This window comes from Pteronotus mesoamericanus, unplaced genomic scaffold (assembly GCF_021234165.1).
Source record: "Pteronotus mesoamericanus isolate MK-2021 breed Mesoamerican mustached bat unplaced genomic scaffold, CSHL_Meso_final contig_202, whole genome shotgun sequence".
NCBI classification, from domain to species: Eukaryota; Metazoa; Chordata; class Mammalia; order Chiroptera; family Mormoopidae; genus Pteronotus; species Pteronotus mesoamericanus.
Window position 1 is genome coordinate 5,518,952 of NW_026555086.1, and position 19,745 is coordinate 5,538,696.

The 19,745-nt window shown below is 33.6% G+C and overlaps 1 protein-coding gene across 7 annotated transcripts in view; it reads left to right on the forward strand.

Moving 5' to 3' along the window:
* Positions 1 to 19,745, forward strand: part of CHD9 (chromodomain helicase DNA binding protein 9) — a 113,356-nt gene that overhangs the window by 23,654 nt on the left and 69,957 nt on the right. For 4 of the 7 annotated variants that reach the window (XM_054570332.1, XM_054570333.1, XM_054570330.1 and 1 more), the window contains one exon: positions 13,630 to 13,961. In XM_054570332.1, coding sequence (XP_054426307.1) covers positions 13,630 to 13,961 — 332 coding nt within the window. Of the gene's footprint in view, positions 1 to 12,139; positions 12,472 to 12,604; positions 12,834 to 13,629; positions 13,962 to 19,745 lie in introns of those variants that run through there. The other 3 variants (XM_054570334.1, XM_054570335.1, XM_054570336.1) reach the window with 2 other exon arrangements.

Below are 19,745 nucleotides of genomic sequence, written 5' to 3' on the forward strand. Positions count from 1 at the left end.
AGTAACACCTACCAATCATGCAAGAACATTCTTTAAAGCGAGGTGTTTCCTACCTGAATATATGTTTGTATATGTGAAAAACAGTACAAATTTACTTTGACCATTTAATGAAATCATAGAATTTTAGAGCCGGACAAGATTTTACTCTATTCCCATATATAAAAAGCAGAAATGGCGTTGGAGAGGTCGTGGCCTACTTGCTGCCACATAACTAGTTAGCCGATTCCCTTTACAGCTTAAACTCTATAGTAGTGTTGAAGGGTGATCAGAAATGAGAGTAATACCACACTATGGTCAGACACATTTAATATATGCTCTGTTGTAAAATACTGTTATAACTGGTTGTCTCCAAATTGAGAAATAGTTTTTTCAGAGTTTGTTGTTGGTGTTGTTGTTGTTGGTGTTGTTGTTTTGGGGGGTTTTTTGGGTTTCTTTTTTGCATGTGTAGCTTTCAGTGTCTTAAGGTTGAACTATATCTTTAGGGTTAAAAAATATGCCATTATTTAATCTGTCAAATGTAAGTTTAAACTGTATATGTGAATGATTGAATTTTATGTTATATCTGTGTTTTGGAAATGTTGCATTTTACTGCTTTTGGTTGTTCAGTATTTACTAAATGTCTACCAGGAGTAAGAGATAATGCTGGGCACTGAGTTTGCAAAATGAGTAAAATGAGACCCTTACCCTTTGAAGAACTCAGACTGAAAATTGTCTTCCTTCCCCATTGGTCTATATTAGAATTTCAGAGCTGTTCTCTTTGCATTTCTGATTCAATTTCAAATGACAGTGGTTTCCAGCATTTTCACTTAGCCCTCCAGCTTAGTGATTTGGGATGAGTGATTTACAAACAAAAAATTAATTTCCTTGACCCATCTATTTAAAGAAAATTCTCCTAAGTTTCTGGATTAGTTCTTTGTTTCATAATGTGTTGGTAGTCTGTAGCTCTTTGATTCTTCATATACATATTATATTTGTACACGTAATATACAACTAAGGTTCAATTGCTTTTGTAAATGGCAGAGCCAAGAAAGCAGAGCCTTTTCTTATAAGCTTCTAATCCACTTTAATTTATTACAAACTAAATCTATCGTCTGTGTCATTTCTGAGACTGATTTTACTGATTTATTTTCCCCCCTCAATATAGTTGATATTTTCTGATGTTTTGCATGCTAGAAAATTTTTGAATCGGTGGCAGACATTGTGAATTTTACTTTGTTGAGTGATGAAAAGTTTTATATTCCTATAAATATTCTTGAGTTTTGATTTGGAACATAGTGAAGTTGCTTGGAAATTGGTTTATCTTTATAAGATCTATTTTTAAGCTTTGTTAGGCTGAACTAGAGCAGTCTGTATTCTAGGGCTAATTTTCCCTCAGTAGTGACACAATAGCCACATGAGTTCTCTGTCCAGTGCCTGTGAAGTACAAGGTGGAAAGATGGACTATTCTAGGCCCTAGTGCGATATTGGCTGCTTTCAGGTGGTTTATTTCTGGGCCTTGGGGAATGGTAGTGCTGTTCAATAACTTATCTAAAGCCTCCAGAGGGGCCCTTCTGAAGATCTCTGAAGGTCTTTCCTGTGAAACTCCCTTCTCTCCAGACCTTTCCCTGCATACTAGCCTCTTTGGCTTGTCTGGATTTCCAGCTGTCTCTTCAGCTCAGGGGTGCTGTGAGATTTCCACTTGGGTTCTTCTTCTCCCTGTCCTGCGGCTTAGAAACACACCCCTTGCCGGCCTTGCTCATCTGTTGCCCTTCTTTCAGGGATCACTGTCATGGGTTGCCTGGTGTCCAATGTCTAAACACTATTGTTTTGCATTTTACCTGATTTTTCAGTAGTTTCAAGAATGAGGGTAAATCTAGTTCCTGTTGCTCTATCTTGGCCTTACTTGGAAGAGTTATAACACCATGTTCATGACTGCATAATAATTTTTAATGCAGAAGACTGTAATTTACTTAACCAGTTTATTCTTTTTGGGTACTATGATGAACATCTTTGTATAATAAATTGTGTACCCATGATTAGACAGAGTCTTAGAAAATCAAGGTAAATGTACAAACTTTCCTTCGAAGGTTTGTACAATTATGAATAATAAAAGTACAAAAACTGCCCATAAATATTCAGCAGTTATCCTCATGTTTATGGCTTTACATGTATTTTCTCATTTAATCTTCAAAACAACTCTGAGGTAGATTTTACTATCCTTTTTACAGGTGAGAACTTGAAGGATAAGATGGTTAAGTAGCTTGCTCAGGGTCATACTGCTAGTAAATGGCAGACCAGGGACTCAGATACAGACAGCAGGACTCTGGGGCCCACACTGCCCTCTGTGGCCTGAGAACAGTGATTTTGCAAACCGGTGTGCCACAGGAACTTCTGTGGCATGCAATACCTGACTGCTTAGTCAGGGGCACTGACCTCTTTCCCCTTAGACTGTCAATTAAAAAAACAACCAACACATCAATAGCTGTCTGGAGTGAATGAGTCAAAATTAAACCTATTTTTTGGTCAGTCTGGGAAAAAATATAATATATTCTGGTATGCCCCAGAATTTTCATAATTAGTTTGTGTGTGCCATGAAATGAAAAAGGTTGACATTTACTGCCTTAGAGTATGGGAATATTGAAAACGGAAGTGACCTGTAGCCATGTATCAGTTACTTATTGCTATTGTAATAGTCTATCACAAATTCGGTATCTTCAAAGAACACAATTTCATTATCTTACAGTCCTAGAAGTCAGAAATCTGAAACCGGTTTCACTGGGCAAACATCAGGGTATTGGCAGGGATGTATCCCTTTCTAGAAGCTCCAGGAGAGAATTCCTTTTCTTGCTTTTGCCAGTTTATGGAGGCTGCCCACATTGTGTGGCTTGGGGCCCCTTCAAACGTCGCCTCCAGCCATGGTTGGTACAGAGTCCTCCTCTCATTGCATGACTCTATTATGCCCCCCGCTCCCCTGACTTACAAGGACACTTGAGATTACATTGTACCCAAGGACAATCTACCACAAGCCATGAAGCCAATTAGAAGATATTTAAAGAATTAATTAATAAAGACCGGTTTTTATGACTTTTTGACCTCACATTATAAAAAACATGTTTGAGTGTCTTAGAAGAAAAATAATTTCTGCTCAGTCTCCTCTCTCTGCTTCTCGTGCTAAGAATTATTTAGTGGTTTAGAGTAAAATTATTCAAGTGGGGCTATTTGAAACTTATGGTTCCAGATTTTTCAATAATGTATGAGTATACTTAAATGATTTAAATAAGCTCAACAATTTTTGAAAAAAACAACAAAATTTTCACTTATTCAACAATTATTTAGTAGCCCCAGCCCTATTCCAGGCATTGCACTGGGTACTTTTAATATGTTATCAGATTTTATCCTCAAAATAATCTTATGTTGTTACTGGTGATATCTTAATTTATAAATGAAAAAAAACTGGATTCAAGGTACAATAGCTTGTAAGTCGCAGACCTAAGACTTGAACACAGATTTGAGAAAAATAAGTATTGAGAAAAGATAAAAAAAGTCATGATTTTGTTATATATAATCCAATGTTTTTACTTGTTTTAATAGTAATATTGATTATAAAATAATTTTATACAATTTCAAGTTAAATCCATAAGTCATCTTAGATATTGGAATATTGAGGAAATCAGTACTTCTTTGAAAAAATCAGATAATCTGATTTACAAAGTGTTAACTATATTTCATTTTGTAAAAATGCTATTGACTTTATTGCACTATATCATGTGCTTTCAGCACTTTCTTAATGTTACTCATGTGGTTGTATCACTTACTGAATTGAACCATAATGACTCAAAAGTTGAATTCATGACTTTCTGTCAACAGACAAATGAGCTGTTTATGAAGGAGAGGAATTAGGTAGTTTTCATCTTTGTTTTTGGCATTAGTCATTTGTTTCTCAGTTCCAGTGTTGGACAAAATAAATCTTTTGAAAGTCAGCTTTTACATGTAAGTCTCTTTGATTAAGTGGGAAAAGCACTGAATTTGGAGTCAAGGGAACTGGGTTCAAGTCCTGACCCTGTCATCTACTATCATAGTAATCTTAGACAAGTTACCTTAACCTAGTCAGTTCTCTCATCTGTAATATGCATATATCTATATTGCTGGCATTGCTGATTAATAAATGTGATAATGAACAATGAATTTAAGAGTGCTTTGCCATAGCAGGTATGGCTCAGTGGCCTGAACGAATGCTGGCCTGTGAACTGAGGGGTCACCGGTTCGATTCTCAGTCAGGGCACATGCCTGGGTTGCGGGCCATGTCCCCAGTTGGGGGGGTGGGGTGTGAGAGGCAACTGCACACTGGTGTTTCTCTCCCTCTCTGTCTCCCCCACTTCCCCTCTGTCTAAAAATAAATAAATAAAATCTTTAAAAAAAGTGTTTTATAAATTGTAAAGTCAGTTTATTGTTTAATAGTAATTTTTTACTCTGTTTTGTTTTTAAATTTTTAGAACTAGAAGAAGCTTTAATCATTAATCAAGTTTTAAAAAGTTAACAGTTTGTAGAGGCCCAGATATAAAGTTTATATAGCTTTTTAGTGACATGGTCTAAAAGAGATTCCTTAATCTCATGTCATTTTTTAAATTCTTTTCTTACATAACTGTTTCTTAACTTGCATTTATGTAGGCTTGCCCTAAATTTGTGGGTCCCAGGAAAACAGTACAAATGGAAGCTCTTATACATAAAATCAGTAAAGTCTTAAAGAAGGATATGTTCTCTTCTTCTTCTTTGACAAAGAACACAGGCTTGATTTTAGAATTCTTAGACTTTCTGGAGTTCCACATCCAGAGTGTGGCAGAAGTGGGCCACTCCACATTCCATTTTCACCCTGGTTCCATCCTGCACCTCCAGAGGTCTCATGAATGCATGTAAACTTCTCAGCCTACATACCCAAGCTCCACCTTTCCCTCTCCTTCTCTCTGGCCTAAGCATGCACATACGGGCAATATGTGTTCCTTGCCAAACAAGGAGTTCCTTGAGAGAACAAACCTAGGGAATAGAGGTCGGCATCCTCTGCAAGTGGAAGTGAGGCAGTTTTAGGTAGAGAATTCTTCTGGCGCGCATGTTCTAGGAAAGGGGAGGGGTAGTACACCCTTTTGACGCACTGGGGAGTGGTGTGGCAGAGGACCCAGATTCCTTAAATTGTGCAGCCCAAGGAGGGGACCCCTCTTGCCTGATCTGAAGGAAACTTTTCTTTTAAGCAGTGGCACAGATTTGTGAAGTTAGTTGGTGAAAGCCGGTCATTTAGTGAGGGTTATGGATAGCCTGTCAATGATGAGAATGATTTTCTCTCCATGGAAGTCATAATCGCTGCCTAATCAATTAGGTTCACTTTCTACCAGTTCAAATATTATTGCTTTATGAAATACTTTAGGAGTTTGTGGATGACTGTATAGTTTAGAATAGTCTTAAAAACAAAACTATGTTCTTGGAATTCCAGACATGAAAGTGAAAATGTCCTGTGAATGCATTTTGTGTCTTGCCAGTCATGAGCTGTTAATTACTATGGCAGTGACCAAGACAAGCTATTTTTTTGTTTTTAATGAAAAATATTTAGTATCTAGAAAAGTAAATAAAATGAAATAAGTAAATAAAAGAATAGTAAATAAATGTCCTTTCATTTCAATAGTTGTTAACATGTTGCCACATTTGCTTTATTTTTATTTATAGATGAATACACAGGTTTGTTTTTGGCTATATGATTTGAAGGTAAATTGCACTCATCATGAGAATTTACCTCTAAATGCTTCATCATCGATCTCCTAAGAAAGAGGAGATTCTTTTAACCACTGTCACACCCAGGATAATAATTCCATGTATCATCTAAAATCTAATTCATATGTTAGCTCCCCTTTATCCATAATTTGACTTTCTACAGTTTCAGTTCTGCGGTCAACCTTGGTCCAAAAATGTTAAATAGAAAACTCCAGAAATAAATACTGTGTTTTCCATGTATAATGCATACTTTTTTGCCCAAATTTTTAAGGGAAAAATAAGGATGCTCATTATACCAATTCTGTATCTATGTAAATGTTTTTAATTCTCTTATTTATGCTTATGAGTTAAAAGTGTAACTCTAGAAAGCAATAATGATATCCATATACAAAGTAATACCCTGGAATATGACAGTAGGTTTTATTTCTAAATGTAAATAAGTAAAAAATGGAATTAAAAAATTAAAAAGAGTTTTTTTTCCCCCTGAAAGTTTAGGCCAAAAACGTGGGTGCGCATTATACATGGCAAAATATGTTAGTTCATTAGTTTCAAATTGCACACCATTTGGAGTAGTACTATCAGATCTCTCGCAGGCCCACTCTGTCCCACCTTGTGGGACTTACATCATCCTTTGCAAAGCTGAAACCCAAATATAAATGATGGAACTGGGATTAAAACCCAGGGCTGACTGACTCCAAAGCCCGTTTCCTTAGTCACACCATTATGTCACGAGTAGCTTTCAATACCACTGGTAATTTAGGGACTGATGAATTCAACAAATTTAGTGTTGTCACTCAGTAGTGAACTTGGGTGCGGTATTGTGGTTTTAAAAATACACTTTTATCTGGATGCAAAAGGTGAACTTTTGAACAATACATCATTGAAAAAGCCACACAAACTGATATAAAATAGCAGGTTAAATATTATATATTTTAATATCATGTATGGCTAAATAAAAAAATTTGTCATGTATTCAGATATAGTTATTGAAATCATTTACTGACCTTAAATCTAAAAATTTGATCCTATTACTTTTCTATACATAATCATTTCTTGCTTCCCTAATTCTTTCAGTGTAATGTCCAGGTATTTTAGCATGACTTATGACACTTCTGATGATCTAACCCATTGCTTTTCAGTCTTTATTGCTTATCATTTTTCCAACATGCATCTAGTTTTCTTGTCATGCTAATCATCATTTCATCTGTAAATATTTCAGTTTATGTATCTAATATGCAAAGATTATAGTATTTAAAACTGCACAATCAGTTTGTCACCTAAAAATAACAATAATTCCTCCATAATCATATATCCAAAGTTAAAATTTCCTTAGTAGTTTAATAAATGTATTTTTACAGTTAAATTGTTCACATCAATATCAAAAGAAGGACCAGATATTACAATTGATTGATGGGTATTTTAAGTGTACCTCTTTTTTCTCCTATTTTCTCATATTTAGTCTTAAGTCTCTTTTAGTCTGTAGTTCCCCTTCTTTGTTTTGTTTCTTACAATTTTTTTTGCTAAGGAAACTGAGTCATTTGTAGAGTTTCCCACATTCTGGATGTTGCGGATTACATCCCCATGGTATCTTCTAACAAGTTCCTTTCTCTGTGTTTCCTGTAAGTCATATAATAATTTTTATTTTTAAAAATACAGAACTTTTATGAATGTCTACTGTTTGCCTGAACAGCTGTGTGGGTGATTAAGATAAAGGCAATACTTTTCATAGTATTACCTTTTTAATGTAAAATTCAAGATTTATGACACTAAAAAAAATTAACGTCATGTTAGCTACAAGTAGAAACCTGGGTACTGCACACATCACAAGACGAAAGTAAGCCTTTTATTGTGAGCATGGCGGTTTACAGGTGTGAAGAAAGTGAAGTAAAGTAATTGCTTCACTTTAATCAAAAACTATGAAAACAAATCTAAGGGTAAAACTCAGAAGAAGATTGACAGGTTATAATATGCTCTTGGAACAATTTTTGCCCTTTTTTTTCTTTAAAAGCAAGTCTTTATTGGTAGCTTGTGGGGGAAAAATTATATGTAATAAATAAAAACCAAAATAAGTCACTGCACTAATGTTTGATACATTCCTGAAATTAACTACAAATTTATTGTTTTTGGAAGTTGGTTTAATGTGAATTTTTAAGTAGATAATTATTATGATTCTTCCTGAGATTAAAAACTAGCACGCTGGCTTACTATAAACAATTTAAGGGAACTAAAATACCTTATAAGTTAGCTTTATAATATCAAATTACTATGAAATACTTTGCGTTTGACTGCAGAGCTTTTAACCCTTTCCTTTTACTACTCTTTCTTGGTACTCATCTTACACATTCTGGTGGTTTCTTTTTGTTTTCCATCATTAGATCCTCTTCATCTGCTAGCTCCTTAAACTTGGTCTTTTGGGGTTTCACTAGTGGTTCTTTTTGTTACGTCCTCCACATTGTGTGCTCAGTGTTTGCCCCGCCTATTCTGTTTTATTTTTTCTTCCAATGGAACCTTCATCTACTTCATCCCAGTCCTGAAGCCCATGAATCCTGTCTCCTGAGAAAGGCTGAAAGATTTTTGGCTACACTGCAGTTTTATCTATGTTGTTGAAAATTCCTTGTTCTCTGTTTTATTCTTACTAAGGAATTATATCTGTTTTATTATTTGAGACCTTTTAATCCTTCATATTGTTTGAAAAATATGTATATACTTTTTTCCCAACAGAGGAACCTACGCTCTATAGTAGATGTAATCATTCCCCCCTTCTTTTTGGAAGTTTACAATTTCCACTTAAGTCCATACACTGGTGATTCAATAATTTTAAGTATTTGTAAACAAGTATTTAAAATAGATGAATTCGCTAATGCAGGTGTGTGGCAGGGAGTAGGTGGGAAAATTATTTCACCAGAAGGGACGAGACCTGAGTCCCCACTCAGATTTTAACACCTTTAATTTCTTGCCAAAATTTCTTTGCTCCCTTTTCTCATGAAGGGAAAGAGGAAAGCAGGTGGTATGAAAACTTTCTAATTTTGTAAGAGTTAACGTTTGTAAGGGCTAGATGCCATCCTTTGTCATTCTGTTTTGTTTTACTTTTTAATGCTTGTCTGGATCCACTAAATTTATATCACATCTTGCTATTAGGCCATGACCTGTAGTTTAAAAAACACTCATACCATAAATCCTTGAGTTTCCTCAATATTGAAATATGTCCAGGTCTTCTCTATATTCCTCATGGTTGTTATCAAAATAATTAATATAGTACATGATACCATCTTTATGTTTTGCTATAATTTCTTTTTCTTAGAAATTTTGGACGTGCTATTAATATATGTGCCTTTTCCCTTTTTATTTTTTTCTTATTTAGCATATAGGCTCTTTGGGACCAAGGGCTTTGCCTTTATTTTTCATTTAAAAAAAAAACACTGGTATTTTGAGACTGACAAACTCGAGAAAAATCACAAGTGAAATAAAAGATATTCTTTCACTTTGTAAAGAATTGGAGAGTAGAGTGCAAGGCTGATGGTCCATCACTCGCAGAGACTTTCATATATTTTCTGTGGATAAGGGAGAGTATTTCCCTACATAACTGCAATGTAATCATAACAAGTGAGAAATTAATTCAACGGGGCTGTTGGGACTGAGAGGAGGAAAACAAAACTAAATACAACTAAGTAGCTTTGACAGAATTTGATGAGTGCTCATATATGGGAAAAAAGAGACTGTAACTTTGAAAAAACCTTTTTGTATGTCATATGTATGTGTGAATTGGGAAGTGATCTACATATAGTTACTTAACTAAATTAGTTAACACCTCATCATTGATGTTCTGTGGGAACATAGTTTTAAAATATTGTATTCTAATAGAAGAAATATTTGATCATAGACTGTTGTCTACTGTTAAGATTTAATGTTAAATAATTAGGATTTTGTGTCAAATGATAGACTCTACTGGAAAGTTTTGTAACAGTGAGATATTTTGGAAATCGTTCTACATTCTGTGGATATAGTATCAGTGAGTTAAGGGTATTGAATGAGAACAGCATAAAAATCCATGTCTTATATTCCTACCCTGACTTCTCTGACATTCTAGTTCCAAATTTCCTGTTACTGGAGCTCTCCATTTCAAACTCAGTGTGAAAAGAATTAAACTTGTCATGTACCCTTCGTCAACTAGATTTCCTGTTTCTTTTACCTTCCGTACCAATACTTATTCTAGAAACCCAATATTGACTCTTTCTGCTCTTCAACCATACCCCTCTGTATCTAGTTGATTTCTACATCTTGGAAAGGGAAAAATCCTAAAGTTCATCCTAGCTTTATTGCTAGTATCTCTGCAATTTTGAGAACGTCGCTTTCTTTTGCGTTCAAATTAATCCTTGTAAATTATAGTATTTGAACCAAATATGATAGAATGGTTAAGAGCAATGCTTTCCATAATGAGGCTCTCTGCCTATTTTTTTCTTCTTTTTCTCATTTGAGGACATACTCATTAATTTTTTAGAGAGGGTGGAAGCAGGAGCAGGGAGAGAAAGAGAGGGAGAAAGAAACATCGATGTGAGAGCAACATTGATTGGTGGTTTCCGGCACACACCCCAAACAGATCAAACCCACCATCTGGGCAGGGACCCTTACCACAAACTGATTCGGTGATTTAGGCAGCTTAGGTGTACAAGACAAAGCTCCAGCCCACCGATCCACTCTGGCCAGAGCAAGGCTCCCAGCCTTTTAATCCCTGCTTCATCTTTCAGGTAGCTTTATGATCATGGGCCAGTCCCTCCTCAGCTATGACAATGAGAATAACAGTAGTCCATCTCTTACAGGATTGTTTTGAAGGTTGAGTTACTATATATGTAATATTAGTAATAGTGCCTGGCACACAGTAAGGACTAAATAAGTGTTAGCTCTTATTATTGTTATCATTATTATTTTTTGTTTGCTCTTAGGGTTGTTCTCTCATTTTGTAATTCTCCTCTAAGAGCATGTCTCTCATTTGTCTCCATTATCACTATAACCCTATTATCATTCAGGATTAAATTGGTTATTCTGTGTAAAATGCTTAGAATACCGCTGGGCACTTAATACAGTAAGCACTTGATAAGCATTAGCCCTTATTATTGGTTATTGTGATTTTTTACATAGATGACCTCTCAGGTCATTCAGATCCTGTCCTTGCCATTAGTCGTCAATCCTCTGCCTTTAATGTTCTCCTCTGCTGTCCAGATTGGTCTTTCTGGTACACTGTTCATATAATGTTACTGTTTTAAAAAACCCAATTTTATTTATTTATTTTTAGAGAGGGAGGAAGGAGGGAAGAAAGGGAGAGAAACATCGACTGGTTGGTTGCCTCTTGCATGCCCCTACTGGGGACCTGGCCTGCAACCCAGGCATGTGCCCTGACCAGGAATCCAACTGACGATCTTTCAATTCACATACTGGGGCTCACCCCACTAAGCCACACCAGCCAGGGCATGTTACTCTGTTTTGAGATTTTTGATGCCTAAAAGGAAAAAAAATTAAAGGATTGTTTGATAGCGGTATCAGATGACTTGCCAAGACCAAGTGAAAAAAAATAGATAAATAAAAGAGGTAAACTTCAATTTTGAAGCAGTGAAAATTATGTTTTAGCAATTTAAAGGCACTGCTTATATTTTTATGGAAGGAAAAGTTGTGGACTTGTTACGTACTTATTTTTTAGTAAGGAACTAAAACTAGAATTTTATCTGAAAAATTCAGTTAAAATAGAATATGAGAAATAAAGATCAGAAAGATTTTATGAGATTTTTATTTTAGGAAAATTAATTAATGTATTCAAGTCTAAGGAGAATGTTAAGTGTAGTTAGTAATTCCTTATAGCAGCTCTCGTGTGTTCATTTAAAAATTCTTTTTAGAATTTAAGTGAAAATAACTTCTCTATTTTAAAATTAACATTGTTAGCTTATTGTTAGAAGAATCATAAGAGACCTTATCTAATTTCTTAAAGAGAAGTCACTTGTTTTGTGTTCATTTGCATGACCTGCTCTTTAACCCTTTGCTTACCTTCAGCTATTTTTATATTTTGAATATTGTAGAGTACCATGGGGAAAAGTGTTGTTCTCCAGGAAAAATTTGAGTTGGATTTGGTTTTTTAATACTAATAGCTACATAAAGCTACTTCACCACCGTTTTAGTTTTCAGGTGATTTTTAAAAGTTAGGTTTTTAATGTATATTTTTAAACACTTGGCTGCAGGAAATGGCAGAGTGAGAGTTAATGTGCTACATGGAGGGAAGAACAGTCCATTGGGGGTTAAATTGCAGAGTCTAATGGAATAATAACTGGTAGCACCATCTGCTGGCCTACTTCCGCAGAAGGAGTCAGTATTTTTAACGACATCTCTAATATTCATGCTGATGCATTTTGATGCTTTGTGCATTCATTTCTTTCTGTGCTTTGTTGGAATCTGGCTATCTGCTTATAGCTGTTGAGGGAACTCAGCTTTTTACGAGGAGTTTACAGCCTTTTTCACATCTAAATAGGATGAACAGTGGAGATAAACTTGCCAAGGCAGAAATGTGTTGATCAATCACAATGTGTGTTTGTGGAGGGTTGTGCATCTCTTGGTTGCAGCTTGCTAAATAGGCCATTTAGGAATCTTCTTTCAATGCTTTTTTCTTGAGCACTGCCTGGGGTGGTGAAAAAGCAGAGGGCAAGCCTTTGTCTGACGCCAAAAATGTCTTCAGTGAAGAGGCCAAGAGGAAGGGTAAGTGAAAGCCTGAATGAGTGGGAGGAGGAGGGGTTCTTTGGGCTAAAAGGCTAATGGGATTGAATAACCTTCCTTATTACTGGCTGCTGCTGCGGGAGTCGTACTGCATCGCCATCTTGAGCTTGTTGCTGTTTTCTCGAGTCTTGGTTATTTGTTGTAGCCTGTAGGCCTTAAGGTGGCATTTTAGTGAGCGATTCTAAACCCTCCTTCCTCCCCCAGTGCCGCAGCACTGCTCTGAAACCTTTGATGAGGCAGGTATAGAAAAGATATCCAGTGAAGTACACTGGAATCAGCATGAAAATGTGTTTGGAAATTCCTGGTGGTTTTTTCCTTTGCTATAGTCAGAGGCATGTTTACGGGTAAGAACATAACAAAACTGTGATCTAAGTATATGTGGATGAATGCGTGTTTGAAAAGGATATTTAAAAAATGCTGTTGATCTGCTTCCTGTGATATTGCTAAAATATTAATAATTTTAACGGAAAACTATAAAACTTGTTTCTTTTTCAGAATTGCTTGAGCAAAATAATTATGATATACAAAGAGAAAAAAACATTTAACTCTTTCACAGAAAAACTAAAACTTTCTCTAATTTTAAGTATGGGAATGTCTGTTTACTAACTAGCTATGTTGCTGCATAGATTGCACATTAAAATGATTTTAATGAGTTCAGGCTCTAGTTCTAGTTTCTTGTAAAGCAGAGGATTTATTATCTAAAAATCATAATAAACTATAAAGAGTAGTCATCTTATATTAAAATTGCTATTTTGAATATTAATAATTTTCAGAGTCCTGAAGTGAAGAAAAAATACCTTTTTTAATATTTCTAAATATTTACAGGATAAAATTTGAATCGGCCGTATTTACAGGGCAATATTTGAATCAACTAACTAATCAAGAATGCTATGAAAATACCAGTGAATCTATATTGTCCTTCTTAAAACTTCATTTTTAAAAGCAGTAGTTGAGCTTTTTATTTTATACCTACACTAATTTCTAGACTAGCAAAATGTTTTGATTTTAAATTTGTAACACTCACATATTTGGTCGTGTATTTTACTTCTTTAAGCCTAATTTAAAATTTTCAGATGTTTATGTTAATTTTTTTTTTATGTACTCTGGTATGTTGTATAAACAATATTTCGGTTTCTTTAGCCTCCATCTTCCAAGAAGAATGATGGTTCTGGGACATATACTAAGTTGCAGAATACCCAGGTGAGGATCATGTCTGAGAAGAAGCAGAGAAAAAAGGTGGAATCAGAAAGCAAGCAAGAAAAGGCCAATCGGATAATATCAGAGGCCATAGCCAAAGCAAAGGAGCGTGGGGAGCGCAATATTCCACGAGTCATGAGCCCTGAAAACTTTCCTAGTGCTTCAGTTGAAGGAAGAGAGGAAAAGAGAGGTCGAAGGATGAAAGCCAAGCCAAAGGACAAAGAGAGCAAAAAAACAAGAACTTGTTCTAAGTTAAAAGAGAAGACAAAAATTGGGTAAGTTGGTTGAATCAAATTTAATTCCTTTGTTATGTGTGCCGTGTTTACTCCCCCTTTGGAGTTTTCATCGCTTAGATACTATGTATACTCTGTTTCTTTTTTGAATGAATTAGATAATATTCCAAGATCTAAATTTTACCATCCTGTGAACATTGCTTTTCTTTTTTACATTAATATTAGTAAAAAGAATTTAAAAGGAAAATGTTTTATATGTGTGTGTGTATGTGTGTGTGTATATATAAAACAGAAAAAGAAAAACTAACAAAACCAAACCCCCCATATAACTGTTCATTTCAAATTTACTTTCTTTACAGAACATGCATTACATTGTTTTATAAGATTTTTTAACCTCTTAGTTGTACTCCACTGGGCATCTTGTACTTTGAAAACGTAAAATACAATATTGTCTCATAACCTTGGACTAAATGGAATGGCAAGAAAACTAAGATTACTTTAGTCACTGATAAGCAGCCCTTTACTCTCACGGCCCTTCTGATTTAATCCATGTAGTAAAGAGGCCAAGGGAGGATTAATGTTCCAGGAGAATTATAAGGACAAAGAATTGCTCTAGGAGGATACATGAATCCTAGGTATTTTTATTTTACAAATTATCCAATACTGTTTCAAAAAATAAAATGTAATAAATGTTATTTGTTCTATATGTATGTTTGTTTTGCAGGTAAGGGTAAAAACCTAAGGCCAGTGTAGATTAGAATTGTTTTTATAGGAATATTTGGTTATTTTGTAACCTTTGTATGAAATATTAGGTAAAGTATTTAGTCTTCTTTTTTTCCACACAAGAAAGTACCCAATGAAGAAAGAATTCCCCTATAATGAAAATCTTCATTTCCTTTAGAAGTTATTAATACACTATGTAGATATTCAGAACTAAAACAGTTTTATAAAAAAAATTAATTCTCAGCATTTTAAATGTAACCACCAAACTGAATTATAGTGTTAGGTCCTGATGCCTTTCTGTCCGTATCATTAAATAACATGGTTTCTCTTGCAATAATAGAGCAATAATTAATATTATTGATTTTGTATTTTATTTGCAGACAGCTAAAATGCAATTTGAAAGATAATTTTCTACTCATATTTAAAGGTTTTGCTATGAAAAAGTGTCTTATTTTTCCAGTATTATGTCTAATTTTAATTTATGAAACCCTGTATTTAATCTTTTAATGTATTGAAAGTTAACAATTAAAGTAAGAGATATAGACAAAGTACTATATTTTTGAAACTAGTAAAAAACAACACATAAAACGAGGAAATTTGTAGGTAAACTTGAAAAGTTACAGCAAGTTTAAATCTGGGGGTTGGGGGATCACTAGAGACAACAGACAGCAGAAGTGAATTCGTTTCAAGGAAAGAAAACAACATACATCAGGGGAAATCAGAAATAATTAAATTATAGTAGAGAAACAGATTTTTGAAAGATGTAAATTAATAGGGAAGGAACAGTGATTTATTGCAGCCGAGTATCTGATTCATTCTGTGATGTATTTTTGTTAGAAATAGGTTATTAACAAGAAATTATTTTAATACACAGCATTGGTCAATTTAATATTTGTTGCAGAGATAGCATTCATGAGAAAATAAGGTGATAATTGTACTGGAAAGATATATATATTAATATTACTGATTATATATGTTAGATATCTGGCAGTATATTGAGTAGTTGATAAAACTATTGATAAGACTGTCTGATAGAGCACTTTATAAATTGTAGGCAGGTAAGTAAAATTGAAGCTTGCCTTATATTGTTATTAAGCTGTTAGAATAAAACAATTCCTTGGTCATCTTTTATCAGACAAAGGTTATTGTCATTTTGGCAGAAAATGTATACTTGGAAATGAAATCCATATACAACCTAGAGTTGCTATATTAGTCATTAGAAATATTTTATGTCTGTGCTTTCCAATAAGCCACTACATTTCATAATTTTGAATTTGCCAAGTTTTTAATTTCTGTGTGAGTCATCATTTAAATAGCTTAGTTGCATCATTTTAATTAATAGCATTTTGTGATGTAGTAAACATTTTCTTGTAAAATTTTGGATGACTAGGGTTGTTGCTAATCTCAAATGATTGATATCAGTTAAATTAAAGGGAATATATTCTGGAACTTAACTGTCAATAACAATGTGAAACAAAAATTTTAAAAGTAACTAAATGTGTAAATAAGTTGTAGTTGACACATAGTCAGAGTTGGTGTTTATTTAACACACATGTTTGATTTGATGTACTCTAGGAAGACTAATCTGAAGAAAACCAACAATGCCTCTGTCACCTATAGATTAAATGTTTTAACCATACAGGGAGTAGAGTGTCCTTTTCAGAGTGCTTTGATATAGTCTCACTTAATCTTTACAGCACTTCTGTGAGTTAGATTGGGCATGCAGTATCATAATGTGGTTAAATTCTTTGGCTTTGGAGCCAGTTGCATTTGTTCAAATTCCAGTTTTGTTGCTTAGAAGAATTGTGATCCTGAACAAATACCTAACCTCCTTCACCTTTAGTTTTTTGTACATGAAAATGAGGATAATGATAATACTTGCCTTCTAGTATTATTTTGAGGATAAAATGACTTAATAACATTTAAAGTAAACAGAACAGTACCTGTAATATATTAGATAAATGTTAGCTATTGTTACTTTTTGAAAACATACACAGCATATAGCTGTGTAAGGAAAAATGCAAGGCCCGGAGCCACACCCCTTCTTCTAGCCTGGGTTCTCTCTTCAGTAAGGCTCTGTTCCTAAATAAGATCAGTTAAAAAAAATCAGACAAACAAAAACAAAAACAGTTGCTACATGTTAAGAGGGATAACAGGTTAACTTATTATTTTTTTTAAAGATTTATCTTTAGAGAGAAGGGAAGAGAGGGAGAGAAGCATAATGTGGGACAGAAGCATTGATCCCTTGCTTCTTGCATGTGCCTTGACCTGGAATCCAACTGGCGACCGTTTGCCTTGCAGGATGATGCTCAGCCAACTGAGCCACACTAGTCAGAGCAATAGGTTGACTTATTAATGGCTTTTTTCATATGAACATGCCTGTGTTTGTCAGGTTAGCTAGAGGAGCATTTAGTACAGTTAAATTTTGTTTGAAATATGCCTGAAGTTTGAAAAACTTCATATGTCCATAGTTATGTGGAAGGGTATGGGTTGAAATAGAAGGGGCAGGTATAAAATAAATAGGTGGGATAGGAAATAACTCTTTTCTACTGTAATATTTTCATGATCTTGGTAGTCAGGTTCTTACAGGCTGCCTTTCAAGTGGAATAGCAGGAATTTATTAAGTAATAGTAGGCACATAAGAGATGCTCCATGAAAAGAATGGAATGAATTTTATAGAATGAATGCATGAGTAAAGGAGTGGAAGTTTAAATATTAAAAGATAACAAATGGTTGAATTTGATTTGTTAAATCAAGAAATGGAAATGGCAAGCTAATCCTTCATGAAACCACAGGGATATAACTATGGCTTAGTAATAGTAAAAAGTTAAATTCTAAAATAAAATTTATTCTGAGGCTTCCAGTAGAATTGTCTTAAGCCTATTCAGTTTTAGATTATGTAATAGAATATTACATGATGAAACATTTTTAAATACATGGTTCATAACTTTGACAGTTAAATTATGTTTCCATGTTGTCAGTTAGAATTTACTTCCTCTATGTTATAGATTATCAGATATAAGTGGAATGTTTTTGATACTTAATTTTCTTGTGGCCCTCTAAATTTAATCAGTAATGATCTTTCTTAATTAAAGTTTTCGTGAATTTATTGATAATTATTCTATTATAGTACTGTTAGTTATCAGGTGCTAGAAGTAGCTTTTCTCTTTAGTTAAAGCAGAAACATCTAAATTAGGAAATACTTAACAAACTCAAGTAGAAATTAATGATGTTATAAAGAAAAACAATGAAATACTGAACTGAATAATCTCAAAATTATATTGCACCCTTTTTGGCTATAGTCATTTTTGAACCCCCAAAAGGGAAGAAGGAAAATAACATTGGTTAATTAACACATTTTTTAATTAACTACCATCATATACATATATGTGTGTGTGTGTAGTTTTTAAATGGAACTAACATGTATGTTCACATATATATCTATAGAGGGGCATTTAGTCTAAATAAAATATGAGGAAAATAATGATAATAAAATCTGAGGGAAAAATAAGATGAATTCAGAAATTAGAAATTATCACTTTATACTTAATGTTAATAAAGTGATAAATGAGATCCTGATTGCAAGTACTCAAGATAACAGGAATTTAGTATCTATTAGGGTAAAGGGTAAATGCAGTAGTTACTTAATTGTTTCTTGGCATATGATAAAAACAGTTTGAAAAAAATGTGTATAAGTTTATTACGTATTTTTAATAATCATATGCCATTAGTATAGTCTGTGTAAGTACTATAATTTTTAAATTCCCAACAGATAAAATGTTTCATTGATTTCATTCCTAACAACTAAACTTAAACTCAGTGAAAATCTGAAACGGGGGAAGAGAGGAAAAGGGGACTAAATGGTAATAGAAAAAAATATAATAAAGGTTATATATTTTTAAAAATCCTGAAACATATTCATCTACAGAAAATGTTGATATATACATTATTAGTATACATTTAATTAAGATTCATCGTTCCATTTTTAAGATGTATACCTTTACATAAATTATATTTGTAAGGTTTATCATTAGCAAACAGTGTGCTTTATTTCATTGAATCTAAGATGCCATTGATTATGACAGTTATTTTATGTGTTACTAATAAAGAAAAAATATTACCAACTAAGACTATGGTATATTGTTGATTATTAGATGAATTTTGATATCATAGATGTTAATATGTGAAAAAATGTGTATTTTAGAAGCACTGAGGTGAAGTAGTTGATTTTAATGTTCCTTTTGTCAATAATTTTGAACATAAACACCATTTTCTTTTTTAAAGAGAAAATGTTTTTAAGAATGAAAATTGAACTGTGCTAATACTGAATGCCAACACAATTGAAAATAAAATTAAAAAAAGAATTAAACTGTGCTGATACATATGTATAGACAATGATTAATCCTCAGCAACTTTATATGGAACAACTAAGTAATGATGTCCAACCTTAAACAGGAAGTAATTTATAATCCAAGTTACCCAAAACTTACAATATAATGTTAATTTCACAAATTTAAGGTTAACTAAAATACAGAGCCCTTTTAAATCTCGATTGTTTTTTTTCAGATGAATTTAAGCTGGAGTCTGAGTTGAACCTGAAGCAGGAGTAAACTTACCAAATAAAATGTTTCTTTAAAAAAAAGTTTATATTTGATAACTCCTAAAATAGTCCCAGCGTTTTTCACTTGGCTTGCAAACAAATTATAATGTGCATGTATTTTTGCTTGTTCCTTCACTTATGATAAATTGGATGCATTAATTACAACAAATGGACTAATTGGATAAGATTCATTGTTTGTCCAATTATTGCAATGAGACAAGCAACAGGGAGCAATTACAGATTGACACTGTAAACTGCAGCTTGTGATACAGACTTTACTAATAACATGTGGGCAGGAGTTAGATGAGTGCATAAATTACATCTGAAAATCAAATACAGATATCAAGTATAAACATAGAGGTTTTCTGGTGCCTTAGACTTATCAAATGAATTAACATTTCAAATTTATATTTAGTTTGTAATTTTCCTTTGCTGTCTGAAACAAGGTATGTTTTGATATTTAATTTTTATAGTAGCCTGAACTTGTGTTCCTGAAGTTTGCT